We start from the raw sequence: 22,591 nt of genomic DNA, 5'->3' as shown, positions 1-22,591 counted from the left end.
TGCTTTGTTTTGAGAGTCGCTTTACAATATTTAAACTATAGTGGGCTTTCAGCAGGTCTTAAGCAGAAGTTTTAGATGTGTGTAAAAACGAATGTTGAATGGTGTTACATTTCTCACACCCAGCCTGTCTTTGGTATGTTGTAGTATCAGGTATTCTGTGTATAGAAGAGGATTTTTGCTTGGTGGCAGTCATATAGTACACTCCAGCTCTCCACCTTCATTTTCTTACTGTTTCAGTTCCCCATTCCTGGAATATGTTCACTCTAAGCTACACGTGCATACACATCCTCTGTTCTCTTCCTATAGATATCTCTGCTGAGTACAACTTTGGAGGATTTCCAGTTTGCAGTCTCAGGGTTTGAGGCTGCAAAACTGTGGATCTGTACCTGGGAGTCCTTGTTTCTGCAAAAATCATTTTGAATTCAAGCCATAATTACTTATATTACTTATACTCTCTACCTTCAGTTAAAGAAACTACCATGATGTATAAATCATGGTAAATAAATCAAGCATGATAAACAGTAAACAGGAATAAGTAGCATAAAAATGTCTAATGGATCAGTTCTAGCAAAATATATTAATATTCTACCATCACCATTAAAGTTATGTATTCTTACAATGTGTTACATTCTTCTCTGTTATTAAACCAATAGATTATACTGTTTAGACATTTAAGCAATGTTCCATATGTTGCAGTGCAAACCATTTTATTTATTGTTCAAGAAATAAAATGCACTATATTAGCTCTAAAGAGGTTTCTCTTTTTATACCTGTAACATATAAATATGTCAGCTCTTTAATAATTTGATTACACTATTATTTATATTAATATATGTAGTAATTTAACATTATGAAGATAAGAGCTATATATACAAAACTAGAAATCAGATAAATCAGGGCCTTGCTAATTTGAGACAATTAAACATTCCTTTTTCTGGGTATTATAATAATACTATTTGTTAGCTAATATTGTGACTTTATTAGGCCAGGTCAAAAGTTAAAAAACATGCAAATGTTTGTGATTTCTAGATAGCATAATTAGGCAGGATGCTTATCCTTCCAAAAATATAAGTTGGCCTCCACCCCCGCCCCAAACAGACAAGCATATTAGGGGCGGGAAAAGCTGATACAGAAGACATTAAACTTGTGTGGTAAAAAAACTTAAGATGGAATGTGGGGAGATAAGTAAACATTCTCACATGAACATATGCCCGGTTATACCATGATTTCAAAGTAGGAAAAGTTCCATATTAAACCAGGACTTAGGATTGCCTTTGTAGTTCTTAGAACAAGGAAGTTAACAATACTTGATCCCCGGTTTTTGATTTTAAAATAATAATTGAAAATGTGTCCTCATCTTTAGGTAAAATATCCAGGTTCCTTGATAGGTGAAAAAAAAGAAAGTATGCCCTTTTAAAATAAAGCTGGAGTTGATGTTAGATTGTATTCTTACAAAGTACAGAAAATCAATAGAAGCCAAGTTGAATTTATCTGGAAAAAAGTTGCTTGAAAATATACCATTGTTTAAAATTGGAGATGTACATTAAACAGCTATTTGTTATAATTAAAGTTGTATAATGCTATAAAGCAGAAGAGATAAGTTTGTGTCTCATGAGAAAAAAGGGTTGGTCTCTCAAATTTAGGCATGGGAACTAGCAATCTTGCATGGTTAATGTATGTGTACAGTCTTTTAAAAGTGCAGATTACATCAAATAGGGGAGGTGGCAATTAATGGAATCAGTGCAGACATGGAGAAGGAATCCAGACCCTTTTCCCCTTCTGTAATGCTAAAGAAAATTTTTCGACTTGCACAGCCAGGAAATGGCATCCGTATGGGATTTCTCCAATACTAATGCGGCGGGTGGAGGGGGTTTCTTAGGATTGCAGCAGGGAAGGAAATAATTCACTTGTTGAGATGGGCGGCTATAGAAATCAAACAAATAAATAAAAATAAATTACATTACATCTCTGTGCCTATTCTGTTCCTATTAATTGCCCGTGGATGCAACTTGCATTTTGAGACACCTTCCTGCATGTCAAATATAAAAATGCATTTAAAGTCACAGATTGTTTGACTTTCTGGATACAAAAAGATTGCACAGAGTAGTTGTCAGTAAGTATCAGTATTGTTCAAGAGGTTACTTTTGTTTTTACATACACATCAAATAATTACCATTTTAAATTTTAATGCAAGTATATAATTGAATAAATTTCTAGGCATTGTTTGGAGTGATTTATTTTTAATTATACCTTTGGGGTTGACTTCTTGCCATATATAGTGCTTCAGCAGGTGGCAGCACCTGGCTAATTTTGGCTGATCTCAAATGCTGCACAGGGTTGGGCCAGATTGGGGGGCCACCTGAGAATTCCATGTCTGTAAGCTAGACAGCAATGCCAAAAAACATCTCAGAAATCATTGGCAAACCGCTTCCACAATAGATAGCAGGAAATGTGTAACTCAGAGGCTTCTTTGCCTTTTTAAAGTAGTCAAGGAAAAGATTTATATTTTAGGTTTGTGTTAATGTCCTATTAATATGACTGAATAACTAATGTGGCTGCTCCTTTACATTGTTCCGTTAATAGGCATCATGTTTCTCAAGTTTGGGTTATGTTTTGTAAACTAAGCTTGTAAACTATTCGTTCTACAGTTTTGTATTGTTTGTATTACACTGTCCCCAAGGAAGAACAACAAACAACTCTTTTTTTGGTATATCTGGAATTTTTCCTCCTTTTCACTCTGATTTTGGCTGCTCGCTCTCAGGTGTAGAAGTGGATAGCCTCACTCATACAGTTTTGTCAAAAGACATTAGAAAAATGGATTGGGCTAGGTTCTGAAAGGAATTCATTGTTGTGGATTGTGGGGAAGGAAGATCCTAATAAGTGAGGCTATGTTTACAGCTGAGAGCAATCATTCTCATTTGGTATTATTTTCTTTTTTCATATATGTACTTGTTCATTTTCTAGACCCAGTGCCTGTTCCATCTTCATCGGAGAATGATTGTTCTGACCACCATTGCTGTCTTTGAGATCCCATTCATAAATACTGTATGTGGGGGATGGGGGTACTGCACGGGCCAAAAGATCCAAGGCAACTAGGTACCTTTTCCCCACCCAGTTACTCTCCTCCTCTTTCTGCTGAACACAGATGGGGGAAAAATCTCAGCTGATCCTGGCTATGATTGCTGTTGCCCGTGAGATTTGTCATGTATGAGTGGGATGCCACAATCTCCCTGACTGTTCCCTGTCCCCAAGCTTTTCACTATTTATCCCATTGCTCAACATTTTGTATCACATTAAGCCTTGGTCTAGTAGTGGTTTGATGAGTAAGCCATAATTGCAGTGTTCCCATGACAGCATTTTGTAAAGCCATTGGAACAACCTGTTCCTCTGACTATCTTGGGAGTAGGTTAGTAACATTTATTGATTCTTCTGTTGTACTCCCTTTTATACTGCCCAATATCTGAAGATTGGGGCAGGTCACAGAAACTCTGAAATAATTGATGGCAGTGTGACTGCCTCTTGAAGCCATATGCTGCGGTCTTCTTGTGCAGTTGGTTGGCCACTGTAAAAACAGACTGCTAGACTAGATGGGACAGGGATTTGATCCAGCAGGGTAGTGCTAATGTTCTTAGAAATAAAATCAGAAAGTCTGGTTGCATGCATAAAGCCAAATCCCACCAGATCATAATATGGCTTAGTACAGTGCATAAGCCCAGTCACTATGAGAAGCTTTCCCCTCAAATCCCTTCCCTGTGTGTGTATTTGAGTTCTATCCCACCTTAAGCTCAGAACTCAAGGCAGTATCCATGGAGCCTCTTCTTTCTATTTTACCTCACAACGACACTGTTGGGTTGAAAGACAATGACCAGTCCAGAGTCACCCAGTAAACATTCATGGGTGATGATGGACTATATACCGTTCAATCCCAAGATTCCAGGTGGGTTACAATAATAAAGATGCAGTAAAACCATAAAAAGCATAAAAACATCAATCTTCCATAAAAACGTGATCATCTAAAAACAATCCCCTCTCAAAACCCACCAAAATAATCACCAAAAACAGTAGCCCAGCACCGTCATTAACGTGTGGAAGCCATCTGAAACAAGATATTTTTTGCTTTTTTTTATTAATTAGTAATTGTTCAAGATATAATGAAGACACATAATGCAGAATATAAGACTGACAGAATACAAGTCTAAAAACAAGATTGTTTTAATGGCCTTGCAGTAGTATTTCAGATGTGAGGAAGGATTTTTGTGGTTGTCTGCAGGACTTGGACACCTGACTGTCCGTAGTCCTTACTAAGAATGATTCAAGATAAGCGGTTGGAAGAAGGAATGATTTTTGAAGAGACTAGAGTCAGAATTCCTAGAGCAGAGACCAGTTGCATCTGCTACTTGAAAACAGGAAACAACCAAGTTCCTTTTCTGTCCTGATAAGCACTCAATCACCACCACATGTTGTAGTTGATGACTTCAGGTTTAGAAAGCCTTGTCTCTGTATATGAAGCTCTAGCACTTTAGTCCTTGACATTTTACAGAGAAAATCAGTCTTGCTGATTAACAATATACCACACATTTAGACAGCTGCAGCTAAACATCTGGATGAGATTATTTGGTTTGAGAAGGAATAGGGGGTTGGGGCAATGATTTATAGAATGTTTCTTTGGCTGTAAATCCCAGTTGTAATTGGGACTTTTCGGTCTTTAATTGTTTGCAGCAAAGAGTGGAACTCAGTGGTTCTCAATTCATGGCAGGGTCCAGAAACCCAGTTGGTGGGGAGCAGGCTTAGGCTTGTTGCTAGGACACTGTTGCCTTTGTTTTGGTCCCAGCTCAATCCTGCATTTAAGACGGTGTATACATTTCTCTGCATTGTTGATGTAATTTGTTCAGGCAGTAAACCACCAAGTGCAGTTGAAGGAATCTGATATTCAGAAATGCCAGAGGCCAACCTTTTGTGGGCAGGTTATGGTTTGAGGCCTAAAAAGGGATGAAAGATTTGATGTGGGTGACTGTGATGTTATGCTGTATGCCATGCATACAAGCCAGTGGGTCTCCATACCGTTGTGATGGAGTCTTGTTAATTATTGTCAAACTTGGCAAAAAGATTTGACAAACTTGGCATATTGTACTAGCCTTCAGAAGGTTTCAGTAAATTTGCAGTGGCCTGCTTTAGAAGCTGTGGTTCAAAAGTTTCTTATAGATGATTGATTCTTTCCATGTAAACTTAGGTGCAATATCTGAGAAGTCCTTTTGCACATCTTCATTTAAACACAAGCTTGTTCCACAGTACTTGAACATCCTGTCCTGCAGTAGCTCTTTGTCCTAATGAAGATTAAAAAATGCATCATTCAGGCTCAATCTGGTTCAAAGAGGCAGATTTTAAAATTGGTAACTTGTGATAAGTTGCCTTCTTTTAGACTATGTTAAACTTATAATATTTAAAAATAAAAATGAGAATAAACCGAGGGCCCCCACTAAAGCGATAAAATATGACCCAGGTTGGAATAGAAATTCTTTCATATACTATTTTTGATTCTTAGAGAAAGAGAGTTCACGAGGATGAAATAAAATAAAAAACTAACCCTCTTCCTCCCCCATCTCAGGGCATGCATTAGCCAGATTGAATCACTGTTCTTTGAATATAAAGTACAAGCTGTTAAGGGTTTGGACAAGTCACCTTTTCACTCTACCTTCTAGCTGATGTTCTAAATCTCTGTCTTTTTTCCAAGCAGTCCTGTTCTGTTTCCAATTCACATGCATGGGATCCTCCAAATACGTTATTAGGAGTATTTCTATAGTGTGTATGTGTGTGTTTGTGTAAAATGTCATCTTCAACTAAACAACTTTCTCTCTTATTCTGTGCATTGAGGTTCCTCTTGAACCTTTACAGCAAAGACAGTGTGCTGGTTGGATGCTACAGAAAAGTTGGCCTTTGAAACGATAGGGTCCTGCCCACTTTTTTTCCTGCTATTTTTACATCTTTCTTCCTCTCTGTCTTTCTGCTCAAAAGTGGTGTCCCTGCTCCAGATTACTTGTTTCTGGCTCAGTGAAAAAGCCAATATTCTTGAAAATAATTGCTGGGAGTGGGGGAATTCTACACCCCTCTCAGGAAACCTGCCTGTTTCCCCTAGCAAGAAATTAATAATCAACAACATCTTTCAGAGGACAGGGAACCGTATTATTTACCTCTTCCTCGCAGCAGCCTTGCTCTGGGTAGTTGGCAGAAGCAGTGAGTGAAAGTGGTCTGTGTATGTGAGAGTGAGATGTGTATATTTTATTGTGGTGTATATAAATGCAGGTATATGCACTTCTTTGTGTCTCCCAGCCAGGCAGTTTGTACAACCTTTGGAGCAAAAAGGCTGCCAACCCATGATTTAAAAGCTTTGGCTGTTATTACTGAGTACAGAGAGTTTCTTGCCGAAACCATACAGTATGTCAAATTAAAAGATTATTGAAATACTGTTAAATGTTCGTTACTGAAAGACTGAAATGAACACAGTAACGATATGCTCTTATGCATTTATTTGATGTCTCATCTTTTGATTAAAAAAATACCTTCAGGGTATTTACTGCAGACTGTAAGAATGTCTGCTCTCAGAATTAATACATGCACACTCAATTCAGTCTGCATTCCCAGAGTGACTCATATTTCTGGTGGGGGAAATACCACCAAAAATTCAAATGGGAGAAACAAATTCCCTACAGCAGTTCCTTTGGAGGCCATTCGTCTTCCTATATCACCTTCCTCTTCCTATGATACTTGTTTTCGCAGTTAGAAGCTGTAACTTCCTAATGGCCAATAGCAGAAACCAGGCTATGTTTCCGCTCAGTTGTGCAGTTCCAAGGCAGTAAATAAGAATGTGGAATTTAGATGACCAGGTCAGACAACCAATGGGGCTGATAGAGTGGGAGCGTTCTGGTATTCTTTTACGTGATGCCTGTATTGTAACACGGTGGTGTACTGTGAGCATGTTAATCGTTTGATTTCATTGGCTCTGCTGTATGAAGGTGATATATGGCTGTTGTCCCCTACATAAAGTATTATTCCTGGGACTCTGCAGTTCTAGAAATACAGAGAGTGGAGGAGGTATATTCAATCTTGCTGGTTGTTGTTTTTTTTTTAATTTTCAAACTGTGTAATAACTTCATACTGGATATTTCATTTATTTTGAAAAAAATTGCAGCCATTCCACTGGCATAGGTGCTGGCATGACTTTTAGCTATTCTTGTAGAAGCATTATTTCACAATAAATACTCATTACATTTTATTTGGTACTTGTCAGTCCTCATGTGAAGTACAAGGTCAATCCTAGCCATCATATTTTAGGTATGGAAAAAAGATTTGAATAGGTTCTGTGGAATACTAGGACGGACTTTTATTGTTTTATAGTTGTATTTTAGCATTGTTCTCTCTGGTTTTACATTTTTAGATCTTCAGTGTTACATTTTTGATATTCTATTTTTTGTAAAGGGTGGCAAAAATGAATTAATAAACAATGAGCAAGTACTTGGAAGGATGATCTTCAAGCAGTGGGTCTGAATATCTCTCTGTTGGGATATTCTAATTCTGGATTTCTTACATTGAATACAGTTTAGAGTAAATTGCTTACAAGGCTTCCTGCTACTCTATATAGTTGATGGTGTGACCTGGCTCCAAAAGTACTTACAGTAGCTGTCAGATTGCTGTTTATATGAGCATAGAAAGAGTATTGTTTATATTAGAAATGTTGAAATTTGCTTTCTAGTATGCTGCAGTTTTTAAAGCAACAATCAAGATAATAGCACCAGGTGATACGGTGGCTGTAATATAAATATTATGTTAGGAATATGATGTGCAATGATGAGCTTTCAATTCCAGAACTTGGCATTCACAGATTCATGGGCTATACAGAAAATATATGATGAGTAAATTCCACAATGGATTAAGGAGCCTTGTAGGTTCTTCTGCATTTGCTTAGGCTGTATTGTGATCCCATCCACCAATGTTACGATTTTTATTTTTTTTAATTAATGCCTGTTTTTTGATATATTTATTGTTTTATATTTTGTTGTAAGTCACCCAGAGTCACTTTTTGTGAGATGGGCAGCCATATGAATTTAATAAATAAATAAATACTTGATAATCTTTCCCAGAAGAGAGGCCCCCCTTCTGCTATCTGTGAAATTGTGAAAATCTGCAAAGTTGTGAATTTCACAACTATATTCTGTTAACTTGAGAGAGCACTTTTTAAAGCATTCTTAAAAGCAAGCAGATACACATAAATGCAGAGAGGGAGAAATATTTAATTGCTTTAGTTTGTGGAATCCATACATCTAATTTATAAAAACACAGTCAAGTCTTACCAAAAAGGAATTGGTCCCATTTGAAAATTAGATGGTTTGGAGAGCTGGGGCTATTCCTGGTTCTCTTTTTCCTTCTCATGTGTGGAGCTGTTAGAAGCTGTCAACATTCCAGTTCAACTTACCAGCAAGTGTAAGTTTTGCTGTCTTTAGTTGCTCAATAAAAAACAGAATGGCTCAAAGTGAAAGGGAGCAAAGATTGCTCCTGCCATCTTGTCTAGTAAAAAATAATGTTACTAATTGTTGTCTTGCTAGGCTATTAATTTCGATTTGAAACCAGTTATCTGTGTTTTCTTGATATTTTGTTATTTCCTTAGGTCATCTTCAGTGGGCAAAGTTTGGTAGTAATTTAACCAAAACTAGGTGCATTTTTTAATTATTTATTTTAGTGCCTTCAAGTCATAATTGACTCCTGGCAACTCCCCAGACAAATCCACACAGTTCTCTTGACAAGATTTTCAGAAGTGGTTTGACATTGCCGCCTCCTCCTCAGGGCTGGCCCAACATCACCCTTCATGCCCAAGGCAGGATTAGTATTCATAGTCTCCCGGTTTCTAGCCTGGTGCCTTAACCACTGCACCAAACTGATTCTCAGAATATTTCCAGATTTTGTTATATCAGCTAAGTTCAAAATAAAAGAGTTGATGCATCTGCTTTTGAATCTGTTTCAGCTTGGCTTCTTGCTGTGGCTTGGAAGAGAGATGTTGGTTGTCCTGCTTTGAGGCTGGCATTTTGATTCCCCTGAGCATCAGCAGTCCCCCTGATATCAGCTAAGATTCATTAGGTGCTTTCAATCCCCATAACCAGACTGTTATTTGTGTCCAGAAGGTTTCTCAAGGGAAGAGGATGGAAAAGCCTGAAGCTGCACTGTGCTGCTTGCCAACTGACCAAAACTTGGAAGGTGGGGTGGAGGGATAATGTTGGATAGATTTGAGAGAGTAGGGTGGTTACTGGGGAGCAGAAGGGGGCAACTGAAAGGGTGGAAGAACCTCTGGGCTGTTCTGGCATTATGTGTTGGAGCTATGATTAGGCAGTTTTGATAATATCTGTTAAGTTCTCCAGGACCAGTTCTGCTAGCTGCTAATTGTCTGTTTTAATTGACTCCATTAAACTTTTCCATCTAATGTGTCTGTACTTCCAAGATCCGGCCTGCAAAGGTTTGATAGTCATTGAGTTGTGTGTAAGTGGCTGTGAAGAGCCCTCTATGCACTGTATGAATAGGCCACATATCCATGGAAACCAGATCAGGCTGGCTGGGTGATCTTTGACCCACTTGTTGCCACCATCCTGTTCAACCTTATATGCCAGGATTTGCAGCTTCAATGTTTTGCCTCTTCCCCTTTCCCATGGGGCTGAGAGGCCCCGTTGCTTTTCAGAGGAAGTACAACCATAACACTAGTTTGTTCAATCCATTCCAGCATTAACATATTTTTGAATGTCTCCTGTAAGCTCTCAGTCTTTCTCTTAACCTGTCAATATTCATAACAAATTTCTCAAAAATTCCAAAATCACATTAAATAAGTGTAAAGCTTATATTTCACGTAATGCAAATAAAATGAGAATACTTGATAGGAAGTTTTTGGAGCTCTAGCTGGTCTAGTATATTGTAGCAAAAATAATAAAGAATCAAGATCAACAAGTAAGACTTCATAAGTTACATATAAATTATGCCATAAAAATAAGATTGTCTTAAATGTTGTGTCTTAAATGTTGTAAAACTAAACATGAAAGATCCAGAAATTCAGGGATTTTATCTGTTTTTGCCATTGAAGGAATGTAAGTGATTCAGGTTGATGACTTGGAATCTTGCAATACCATAGACATAACCCAATTTGGAAACATTTTTCTTTTGTTGCTTTGCTTTTGGAATTTACAGATCTAAAACATTTTAATTCCTAGGGTTAAAAAATCCCCAAACAGAGTGCCTTGCTAGAATTCCTACAGCTATTAAGATACAGACCTGTGATCTCTCTTGTTATATCAACAAACAAATGGCAATTTAATCTTTAGCCTGTAGTCCTCAAAGAATAAATACACTCTGCTGAATTAGGTTTGGAGGCAGTTTTGTCTTTACATACATTCCAAATGTTTTATTTAATCATTGAAGTTGGGGATGAAAACCTGGTGATCCAGGAATTAATAGGCAAATCCTGTTTGGATATGAGGGATGCATAGTGAAACTGCATTTGGGGCATATTTTAGACTAATTGTTTAAACCAAAAAGCTATTCTGCTTACATTGTGGTGTAAATTCATAGAAAATTGCATTCATTTTAGAAAATAATACAACTTTTATTATAAAAGAATATTTTGTATGTAGAGATTCATTCATACTTCCTGCTAAACCATAATGTGCGAATTCAACCATTATGGTTTCTACAGATGTGATTCAGAGTATTATAGCTTGTTTAACAAGTTACAGTTGAACATGCTATATTAACCTATCCATTGTACATAAGTTGGTAATTTTTTGGTTTGCTGTTAGAAAACCACTTTTATTTTATTGCACATAAAACTTGCAAGACTGCACACAGTCTGAAATCAGATCACTTTACAGTGATCACCTTATAGAATATAAGGTGTGGGTGTAGGAGATAGATAGATAGATAGATAGATAGATAGATAGATAGATAGATAGATAGATAGATAGATAGATAGATAGATAGATATGCAGCTACTGTAACATGAGCCATAAAATGCTGCCCATAAAAGCAGCTCATAAATGTGCAGCTTTACTGGTGCCAAGTTTTTGATCATGTGATTTTTATTGTAACAGCTGCAATACTTGTTACTTCATTTCAAACTGCAGTTCAAGATGCTGGTTATTTAAAAGCTCTTAACAGACTACATCTAGGATTCAGGAATGCTTATCTCCATCCACTTCAATCTACCTATTTTTTATTTACAAGGTTGTCTTTTGTTTGCCACTGTGATGTGATTGTTCAAAAGCATTAGGTCGCTTATTTTTAAAGGTATTTTTAACTTTTATCTTTGTATTGTCAATTTTGTCCCACTGTTGATTGGTGTTTTAAAGTGTTGCTATTGTATATGTATTTTAATGGTTGTTATATAAACACTGTACTGTTTTAAAAGCAAATTACATTAGACTTAATTTTTAATTTATGATTAAATATTTTTTCTTCATCTTGTCTAAACTTGAATCATGCATGTGTTGCCCCTGCCTGCCAAGGATGCTGTGTTATTTCTTTTAACTCATTGTAATAGATTTCATGAATAAGTTTGGAAATGTTGTTAATTATAATAGCACATTTTAGTTATAGTGTTGAAAAGGAATAAAGAGAATAGTAAAAAAAAACCAGTAATGATAATTAATCCATGTATTTTATGATTAATTTGGTATTAAATTACTCTAGCAGAAATAGGATGGAATAAGATGTTGAACTTCTTTTCATTCCTATCTGGAATAAAACTGCTTCACTTTTAAATAAAATTTTATTCATTAGCATCTTCTCTCTTTACTTTGAAACTGCAGAACACTTTTTTCATCCAACCATGCACCTCATCTTTATACAGTACTATTTCTGTTGGGTGAATTTACTTACTTCTGTTTACAATTAATTGCCATGAATCACCAGCTTAGTGTTCTTTTACATTTACTTTCTGGATAGCAAATAAAGTCACCAGATATCATCTTCAATCTTTCTGATTTTAATTACTTGATTTTCAGAAATAGATCCTTAAGGTCACACCTCAAAATGAAATTTATTTGCTATATTGGAGTCATGCCTTCAGCACTTTGCTTTTACTGTGTATAAATCAAATCTGAAAGGTGTTAAGTATCATCTGTATTTTTATGAAGATGACTTGAAGTGCCTTTAGATAATTGTTGAAGATTGCATCTTAAGTGCACTCTTTAACTGAGATATATTTAATTCTTGTACATTTAATGTCTAGAAGGTTTGTAAATCTGATACATGATTTTGCCCTTTGTCTTCACCTAGTTCTTCATAACCTTCTATAAAACTACACAAAAGTGTTTTCCCCCTGATCTTTGTTAGACCTTTTCTGTCAAATGGCTGTGCTTCCCAGGATCTTTCTATCTTCAACTTGTTCATGATAGTTAATGGCTGTCAGAAGAGTCCAGATCTTGTTTTCGTATAATTTCCCAGATTTTAAATATCTTACTAATAAACAGGTTTGCTCTAAATTATATCCAGTTTTCAAAAAGTGAAGTTTCCAAGTGTATTTGCTATATAAGTTGTCAGATAACACTTTTTTTTCCTTTTTATTTCTTTATCTGAAGTGAAACAGGATTTAAAAGATTTACTAGCTGGTAGTTACATTATATAAAGGGTGGTAATGCATCAACAGGCAGTATAATAGTTTGGCCCTGAGTCTTGCTTTTTAACTGTTCAAAGTTTTATATTATTTTTTGCCTCCCTTTATTAATGTATGAAGTGCTCACCTACCCTGAGATATTTAACAGCAAAAAGAATTCCCATAATCACATTTGTACAATCAATACTAACTCTACCCAAGCTATGTTTAATTGTGACTTCCTTGCTAAGAGTTTGTTATGATTCTAGGAAAAGTAATATTTTCCAGAGAAGGAGTAATCCATAATATTAGGTTTTCAGTTGAAGAATGCCTACATGTAATTGAACATATATTGTTACCCAATTGTTTTCTCTTTCCTGTGGATTTAAATCTTATCCATGTGGCTGGATTTAAATTAACTGTCCAAATCTTTTAGACAAATATTCCAAAAAGTGTCTGCTTCTTGCTATATTGTCTGCAAGAAGAGTAAATTCATACCTTTCCATTCTGCGTTTGTTCCACAAAGAATTATACTGATACATGACTGTATTGAATATTTTCGTGGCTGAATTCATTAGCTCATTAACATGCACTGAAGTAATATTATTTGCATACATCATACTAATTCAAATAAAATTCTCCACCCAAATTGTCACTGAATTGAAATAAGCTTATTTTGTGCAACAAAATGCTTTCTCAAAACCAACAAATAGGATTACTTTTTCTGAGCTAGCTACAGAGACCTATAATCAGTATAATGGATTATTTTTGAAATAGTATTATGGTAGATTATGAGGAGTGAATTAATTCTAAATTCTTGTTATTCCATTTGGTTTTAGCCACTTCTATCTGCAGATTAGATCCTGGATCCTGTGATGCTGGTTTCAAGTTGATACATTGCTTGTAATAGCCTCCTTCACTTTATACCCTCCAGATGTTTCAAGTTTAATCTAAATTCATTCACTTAAAATTAGGAAGATTAGGACCATGATGCTCCATAATTAGAATATGTCCTTAATAAATGCTTTAATGCATTATTATTGTAAAGTTGTTAGATCCTTCTTATTTGCAACTGCTAGCATTTTTAAAGTTTTAATACTGTATAGTATGTGAGCTGAAGATTTTTGTGAGCAGTTACCCTAACACAGAGTATTAAGTACTTGTAAAGCAAAGCGAAGCTTGCAGTTCAGATGCAGTGTTCGTAAGAGGCAGGAAATCTGGTCTTTAAAAATTCCTAATTGGCTGTAGCAGCTCTCTTTTTCATGTTTCTTTTCCTTCCTCCTCTTAGTTTGTTGCAGGCCCAGAGTGAAGACTATTCCTGAAATGACTATAACAGATGTGAGCAAGCCAGGGCCTGTTGTCTATACTCCATTGTTCAGGCTTAGGTTTGCAGACCCAATGGATTGTTGTATGAATTGGTGAGTCTTAATCCCCAGCTGAGGAGAAGCTGTTTGGCAAATGGCAGGTTAATTTGCAGACAGCAGGATGCATTGTACTGTGTGTGTGGCACAACAGCATGTGGGAGAGAAATAGTTAAAATCCTTTTCATTCTCTCAGTTGCAGAGAGGAGGAAGAAAGGGAAGGTAACAAGCAACCAAGGCTTGTTCTAATCTCTCTGGAATGTAACCATTTTGAAACTTTTATAGCTTCAATATGCCATTCACTCACTTGCGCACGCGCGCTCTTTTCCTCTCTGTTTTTGCACATGGATTCCAGCATGAGAGGTGCTCTCTTGAATTCAGAGGGGTTGTTAAGCTTTCCACATTACCTGTACACCATTCCCATTCCTTGTATATTTTCAGAATATTCTTTAGCCCCACATATTGTTCTCTAAAATTAATTTAAAATGCAAAGGAACATTTCATATAGCCTTTGAAGAAACACCGCCCCTGTTTGCAGCAGCTTCTCTGCTTAAAAAATGGATTAGAAAGCTCATTTTGTGACCAAGTGGGTTGAGTAGAAAAGAAGGGTGGAGTGTAAAATATACCAGATGGAAAATGACAATATGTAGGACTTTTAATTAGTAGGATTTTCTGCATATCTTAGGTATTTTAGGTTTCTTGGCTTCTCAGCCATTCTCCAGTCAGAGGTTCTTAGAAAGCTGAGTCATCAAATGGAGTAGTGCTTGCTGTCCTAGTAATTCTGAGTGTTGTGAGTGTCTTTTAAAGTGACTTTGCAGTAAACGGCAAATGAACTCACATCACCGCTCAATGTTTGGAAACAGATTGGAGCTGTACAGCAGCCAGATCCAGGGAGTTCCCCAATCTAACCACCCGCTTTGATCTCAGGTCTTGGAGAGTAGATCAAAGGCAGTCATTTAGGAAACTACTTCTACTGTACTCACAGTCCAGAGTGTACTGTAGGTCACTGAGCTAGCTTGCTGCGAGTCATGGGGCCAGCTGCATACCAAACATACTCCTTGTACAGATGACGGCCCTGGCTCCCTGCCTTTTCCACAGTTGGCTGTTGTAGGAGCCTTGAAGACTAAGATCTGATTACAGGTCCTGAGCCCAGCTCTGCACAAAGGGCAAAATTTCAGCGCTAGCTTCAGAAATTTCATGGCAACTTAACATTGTTTTCTGCTACACAACCACATTGTTTCTTCCTTCCATCACATTATTCTCTTAAAAGTAATGGTCTAAAATATTTCTTCCTGCAGTGTGGCCTAACTTCTATATCCTGTGTTGTAATAATTATTATTGCGTATGATTAACCATAGTAGACAGCAACAAAAGCAAAGAAATCAAATTCAAAAATAGAAAATGCCATTTTGGAAATGTAACATAGATGCTGGAAAAGGGAATTTGGAACTCTGTCCATAGTGCTACCATAAAGTGTTGGCAGCTGCAGATGTCAAACATTTGAAATACCAGCTATCAGGAGCTTGATGTAGGAATTATGTTACACGGACAGACTCCACAATTGCTGTTCCAGTGTGCAGAGAAAAGTTTAAAAACTTGAATGGTTTCTGAGTAGAAGCAGTGACATAGGCTGGACTTCCCTAGCCTGGTGCTATATACATGTGCTTCACATGAATTTCTATGATCTTCAACTAGAAATAAACCACAAATCGGTGATCATATTAGGTAAGACTGATAGAAGCTGCAGTCCAGCACATATAGAGGATACAAGGTTGGAGAAAGCTAATATAGTAGTTCTAGAGTCCAAGTTGAAATCATTTAAGAACTTGTATGTAAAATTTAAATGCAGTCTGTTTTAGCATTCACAATCTAGGTCTTGGGGGCAAGAGAGTGAACATAAAGCACATACCAAATGTATTGTTGAAGGACCGTGGAATGATAAACTGACAGGTCTGATGAAAGCATTCTTTATAATCATACAGAAAAAATAATAATTTGTTTATCCTACCGACGAGGTGTTGGCATTGTATACTGATACATATTGTGGTTGGTTTTAAGGTGTCCTGCACTAGGAAATATTCCAGATTGTGGTTAAAAAGGAGAGCATTAGCTATAATTTTTATCTATTCTTCAGGTTATCTATGTTGCCTTTTGCATGTTGTTCAATCTGAGACAGGAATCAACCAATGGACTGATCTGAATGGAAAGTGTTGCTACAAGATCTGCTCCTACAGCAGCATTTTTGCTGTATTCCTTCCTGTTTTTTAATTCTGTGGTCTGTGTTTTTTGCCCTCCAAAAACTAAGGGACTAGTTTTTCTCAACCCTAAGTACAGTAACTGCTGCATGTCTGTGTTTCAGTAGAAGAGAATACAGTGGATATAAAAAGTCTACACACCCCTGTTAAAATGCCAGATTTTTGAGATGTAAAAATTCTAGTTTATTTTTATTTTTTCACCCTAAAAGATTTCAGTTTGTTTTTCAATTGAACTATACAGCTTATATGTTATATTAAAGGTGGAAAAAATTCTGAAGTGATTTATCTTGGTTTGATTTTTTTACATCTCAAAAACCTGGCATTTTAACAGGGGTATGTAGACTCTGTATATGTAGCTCAGGGTTGAACTGGGGAGTTCTTGGTACTCTCTAAGCTTGATTATTTGCTTGCAGATGTTTCATTACCCAACTAGGTAACATCATCAGGCACTGATGCAAGCAGACAATGTCTGCAAGCAAACAACCAAGCTCAGAGAGCACCAAGAACTCCACATAATCTATGCTTTCATGCCACATAGGAAATGGGGCAAATGGAAGGGAGAATGGCAGACTTTATGGCAGCAATCTGTCATTATTGCAGTACCAAGGTGTAGGTCTTTTACTGATGGCCAACACTGTCTTGTTTAGCATGTCATGGGATCTTGCCTACAGAAAAGAATTAGGCAAGCAGGCTTAAATTGTGGAGACTAACTGCTTGAGCTTCAATTTGAGTTTAATTTGTGAATCCTAGCAAATGATGCTACCAATTTTGTATGAATACGGAGTATTTATTGTATTAGCTGCCAGTATACTTTTCCTAATGGTTCATCAAGTTTATAAGAGTTGTTCCTTAAATGCTTTCTAAAGGAGTTCTGTTGAAGGAAATAATCCTTTTGGCTCATAGTTGGTGTTGTGAGCCCAGTTGTCTTTTCCTTTGCTTAGGGGGAAGGATATTTGCTTATACTTTTCATTCATTTTTGTCCTGGTATTGTTAGTTTTGGCTGTATTCAGTTTTGAGTTTTGAGGCTGAATTTTACAGCTAAAATGTAAAAGGTTGAAGAAAAACAGTTCTGCATTGTGGGCAAAGCAGTCTGTTAACAGTAGACTATTTGTGTGTTTTATGGGAATGAGATAAGCTCTCTTCCTGTTTCATGTCAAATATTCACAAATCCTGTTTCCTTTGTCCAAAGGTGCTTTCTACATTGGTCACCTTCCAATTTTTCCTTCTCATCTCTAAAGGGAAAAATCCTGAATACTTCCATATTTTTAAAATACAAGAAAATTGGCAATAGTTCTAAATTTTAAAATGGTTGCTCTGCTCCCAAGGAGGAATGTGAAATCTGGCCTTAATCTTGTGCTGGATGTTAGCAAATAAAGCTGCTTTCCATAGAAGCTCAATGCTGCTGTGAAAGTATTAACTATATCTTTACCCTCAGAGAGCACAGAGTTTCGTCTATCCACTGTAAATTGTATAAAAATCCACCACATTTTAAGAAGGCTTCAGAGAAATTTGAATAGGTTCAGAAAAGAGCAGTAGAGATGACGAGTCTAAAAACTAAGACATATGAAGAGAGATTTTAGGATGTGCCATGTCTAGCCTTGAGAAAAGGCTGTTGATATACGATAGTACTGTTCAAGTATGTGAACGGATGTTGTGTAAGAGGAGGGCAAGTCTTCTTGGATTTAAGTTAAAGAAAGGCCAATTCCAATTAAATACTAGAACAAAACTTCCTAACAGTTCAGCAGTGGAACCTGTTATCTGAGAGATGGTGGAGTCTTTCACTGGATATGTTCAGGTAGAAGCTAGATTGTCATCTGTGTGGGATGTTTTAATTTGCATTCTTCCATTGAGCAGGGAGTTGGATTCTGTGGCCTAAATGGCCCTTTCCACATTGTCAACTCTCCTCTTGGAAGGACAAGAAAAATACCTCAAACTGCCTGCACAATTTGTTTTAGATTGTGCAGGATATTCAACAGTGTTAAATTTTCTCACCATAATTCAACTGAATTTATTGCTTAACTATAGCTGAAAGATGAATCCTGCTGTATTTCTTACTCCAAGTACTAACTTGCAGTGTAGTTAGTGTGAATACAACCCAAGTTTGTTTATTTTTGTCTTACTTACTTATTTAAAAAATGTGAAACTGCCCAATAGCTGCTCTCCGGGTGTTGTGCAAGAAAATACATTGAAAGATACAATTTGAATAAAAAGTAAAAGACAGTAAAATTTAGATAGTAAAATTGCGTAAATTTTAGACAGTAAAAGTGAGTAAAATAAAAAAATGAAAAACCATACAAGCTAGGCAACAGTAAGAAGGTCATTCAAAATCTAAAACAATACAAATTAAAATTCAATTAAAACCTATTTTAAAAGCCTGAAGAAAGGTCTTCACTTGGTGCTGAAATGATGCTAATGTGGGCACCAGTCAAGCCTTGCTGGAGAGGGAATTTCATAAATGGGGTGCCACCACAGAAAAAGCTGTCTCCCTTTTAGAGCCACCTCACCTGGAGGAGGGCCTCATTATAAGATCTTAAAAGTCTGGTACAAACTAAAGAAGATGTTCCTTAGGTAATGTGATCCTAACACCTAAATTGGTGTTTCACAGATTAAGAGGCAAAGCCAACATAAGCAAAGTTTTTGAAAAACAATATTTCTGGTTGAGTTACACTTTAGGGGACATTAGTGAGATAGCGGAGGTAAGAAGAGAGAAAGATCTTTTAAAACAAAAGTTGGTTTTTGAATGTGGATCATTTAAAGGAATTGACACTTGTAAGTTAAAATACTTTGGTCTACCCACCAAGGTGTTTAATTTGAATGGTCTAAAGGGCACTTCCCAGTTTGTTTGCAAGGAATTCTAGCAGTACCATTATTTTAACAGGACTCATCTGGGAATTCATCCTCAAGGAATTTGTTGTTCAGTCATTAAGTCGTGCCCGACTCTTCGTGGCCCCATGGACCATAGCACGCTAGGCCTTCGTGGCCTCCACTGTCTCCTGGAGTTTACTCAAATTCATGTTCATTGCATTGGTGATGCTATCTAACCAACTCATCCTCTGCCATCACCTTCTCCTTTTGCCTTCAGTCTTTCCTAGCGTCAGGGTCTTTTCTGGTGTCCTCTCTTCTCATTAGGTGGCCAATTTGAGCTTCAGCTTTAGCATCTGTCCTTCCAATGAGCAGTCAGGGTTGATTTCCTGTAGGATTGACTGATTTGACTTCCTTGCAGTGCAAGGGACTCTTAAGAGTCTTCTCCAGCACCACAGTTCAAAAACATCAATTCTTCGGCGCTCAGCCTTCTTTACAGTCCAACTCTCACAGCCCTATATCACTACTGGGAAATCCATAGCTTTGATTATGTGGGCCTTTGTCAGCAAGGTGATGTCTCTGCTTTTTAATATGCTGTCTAGGTTTGTCATAGCTTTCCTCCCAAGGAGCAAGCATCTTTTAATTTCATTTTAATTTTTAAATTTTTATTTTTAATTTCATTTTAATTTCAAGATCACCATCTGCGGTAGAAAACTGCAATATTCTGAAGATGTGACTGGAGAGACAGACAGCACATAGAAAGTACTTTTGGGAGTGTTTTGTTTCCTGTCCTAAAATGTTTAGTCCAACATACAGAGTCCATTAGGTATAAAGATTGTAAAACAAATACCTATATGAATGTGGAACACAGACTGAGTGGATGAATTGATGTTGTAACCAAATGAGTGGCCAGATTATATTTTGGTTGTCTTTTGAACAGATCTGTTCAAATGTTGTCTTCTGGGCCTTCTACTTTCAAGGTAATTTTCAAGGCAATCTGCCCAGGCATGTGGAATTCTACCATATTTTATATACTGTCAGAGCCAAAAATATACTTTATTCAGTTTCTGTATTTCTTCTGCTGTACGCAAAACCATGTTGAAAATTGTAAAGAAGCTAATATGGCTGTTGTATGTGTGACTTTAGTAACTGTTTTGCTCCTATGTTTATTCTTCTCAAAACACTTTAGAATGTTATAACAATATTTCATTGTGTGAAAATCTTGCAGTCACTCAGTGAATAGGATGATATCAGTATATCCTATATTAGATGGGGAAAAATAAATCTAAAGCACTTCCATTAGGTGTGTATATGCATGAATATATGTCCTAAAGTTTGTAATATCTAAAATAGATATGAAAACGAATATATTAAACGAACGACCCACTGGGAATCACATATTAGAACAACATATTTTATGTGTGGCCAAGATCCAAAAATAACATATAATACAGCTCTGTATTTAAGTAAATCAGTACGCTTGAGATCTACATATGTGGGATTGATTGGGGTAAGCTATAGGGGTGACACGGAAATATGACATGTATTTTCACTTAAATGTACAGTATCCTTATCTACTGTATTTTTTTTTACTCCTTGTCTTTTTATATTAATTTTATATAGAGTTTTATTAACATGCAGCGTTTAATCTTGTATTCTGATAGAGCCTAAGGGCTAATCAATAAACTTTGATTGATTGATTGATTGATTGATTGACACTAAGATAACTTACATGTGTGCCACTACCAAACTATTGTCGGTATTAATTATGCTTGCATGTGTACGTGCACATGATTTGAATTGGATGGGTGGCAAAGGAAATACAAGTCATCTGATAAAACAAAAGTGCTTTTTACCTTTCTTGTTTTGGTCTATGAATAGTTGTCTAGGTTTTTAAGAGACTGTAGTTTTCTCAGCATTTATGCACCATTTCCCACCTGAAATAAATAGTTAGAGGAAATTTGAAAGTTTGTTTTAAGTTGAAGGGTTAATCTTCCATTTAAATTATTGGTTGTTCGGCCTCTAAACAAAGCATGCTGGGATTTCCTTCCAGCTGTTTTACATCATGAAGATTTGTGTGTTAGGGAAATTCCACTGCACAGCTGCAACTCATCCAGTCCACATTCTCAAACCTCCAACATTTCACAGGACACACTGTATTCAGCTATAATGGCATGAGATAGTTATCTTTTTCCACTAGAAATACAATGCAAAATATCTTTATTATGTCCAGCAATAAAGACCAATATATAGTACTGATGCTAGAAAATTACAGAAAAAATACCTTTCCCTATTTACACTTAATTTGAAATCAGTCTAAAATTAATGCTGTGCATGTTTAAAGTTTTGAATGCTACTTTTAAAAATCAGAATGGTGGATTTGTTTTAAATAGTTCGTGTTGAATTTTAGTGAGTTGGATTAGCTAAATGTATTGCATTTGATCTACAGAGTTCATTCATCTATCATCTCAATTAGACTGTTGAGATGCAGAATAGATCAGTAGTTGTTGAATACTGATAAGTTGAAGATATAAGTTAACCAGTGCTATTACATTTTTCTATGGTTGGCTCCCATAACATCTTGGTAACACTTTAAAGGTGTTAGTACCCAAATTTTGATGAATCAGTTGTCCCCCATGTCAGGAGTTGAATTGGAATTAGTGTTTACCTGGAAAAAAAACTATGTAATCTAATATTTTTAGGTCACTGAGGCAGCTTAAAAACCAGTGATGAGGAACCAAATTCCCAGGAGTTCCCATACCATCTTGGTTTTAGGCTAAAAATACATTATAACCAGTGAAGAGATATCTGATGTAAAAACAAACAAAACACTTTCAGTTAAACTAAACTTGGACCATTAAGCTTTGAAAAAAAAAAATACCGCCTATTTTATCTCTATTCATTTTTTCATTGTGATTGTTCATGTCCTTTAATCTGATTTCTTTCAGTATCTGCAGGTGAAATGGCCACTCCTAGATGTACCAGCTGGAGCTACACTAAAGGATGCAAGGTCTCCCTCTCCTGCCCACTTAGTAAGTGCTAGTAGTTTATTTATAGGTCATGTAATTGTTAAATGAAGGTTTCTTTATGGATATGGAGATAGATAGATAGATAGATATAAATATATATAAATATATAAATATATAAATAAAAATAAAGTTTGAGGGTTCTGTGCTGTATCTTAGCTGTTCCCAGCACTGCACTCTTCTGGACAGAGAGCTCTGATGTTGTTCCTGGGATTTGTTGGAGCCCCTCTCCCAGGTTAGGAGTCACAGCCTGAGTGCTCCTACCACCACTGGGACCACTTTGGCCTTTACCACATCCTCTCTAGTTCCTCCTTCAAGCCGTGGTACTTCTCCAGCTTCTCATACTCCTTCCTGATGTTGCTGTCACTTGGTACCGCTATATCTATCACCACTGCTGTCTTCTGGTCCTCGTCTACTACCACAATGTCTGGTTTATTGGCCAGTACCTACCTGTCTGTCTGGATCTGGAAGTCCCACAGGATCTTAGCCCTGTTATTCTCCACGACTTTCTGTGGAATCTCCCATCTG

At 36.6% G+C, this 22,591-nt stretch overlaps 1 protein-coding gene across 1 annotated transcript in view; it reads left to right on the top strand.

The window, feature by feature from the left end:
* TCF7L1 (transcription factor 7 like 1) overlaps positions 1 to 22,591 on the top strand; it is a 61,696-nt gene that overhangs the window by 23,867 nt on the left and 15,238 nt on the right. The window contains exon 4 of the mRNA XM_063310871.1: positions 21,986 to 22,069. Within this exon, the coding sequence (XP_063166941.1) occupies positions 21,986 to 22,069 (84 nt within the window). The remainder of the gene's footprint in view (positions 1 to 21,985; positions 22,070 to 22,591) is intronic.

This window comes from Candoia aspera, chromosome 9 (genome assembly GCF_035149785.1).
Source record: "Candoia aspera isolate rCanAsp1 chromosome 9, rCanAsp1.hap2, whole genome shotgun sequence".
NCBI lineage: Eukaryota > Metazoa > Chordata > Lepidosauria > Squamata > Boidae > Candoia > Candoia aspera.
This window is presented reverse-complemented; position numbering and strand designations above follow the sequence as displayed.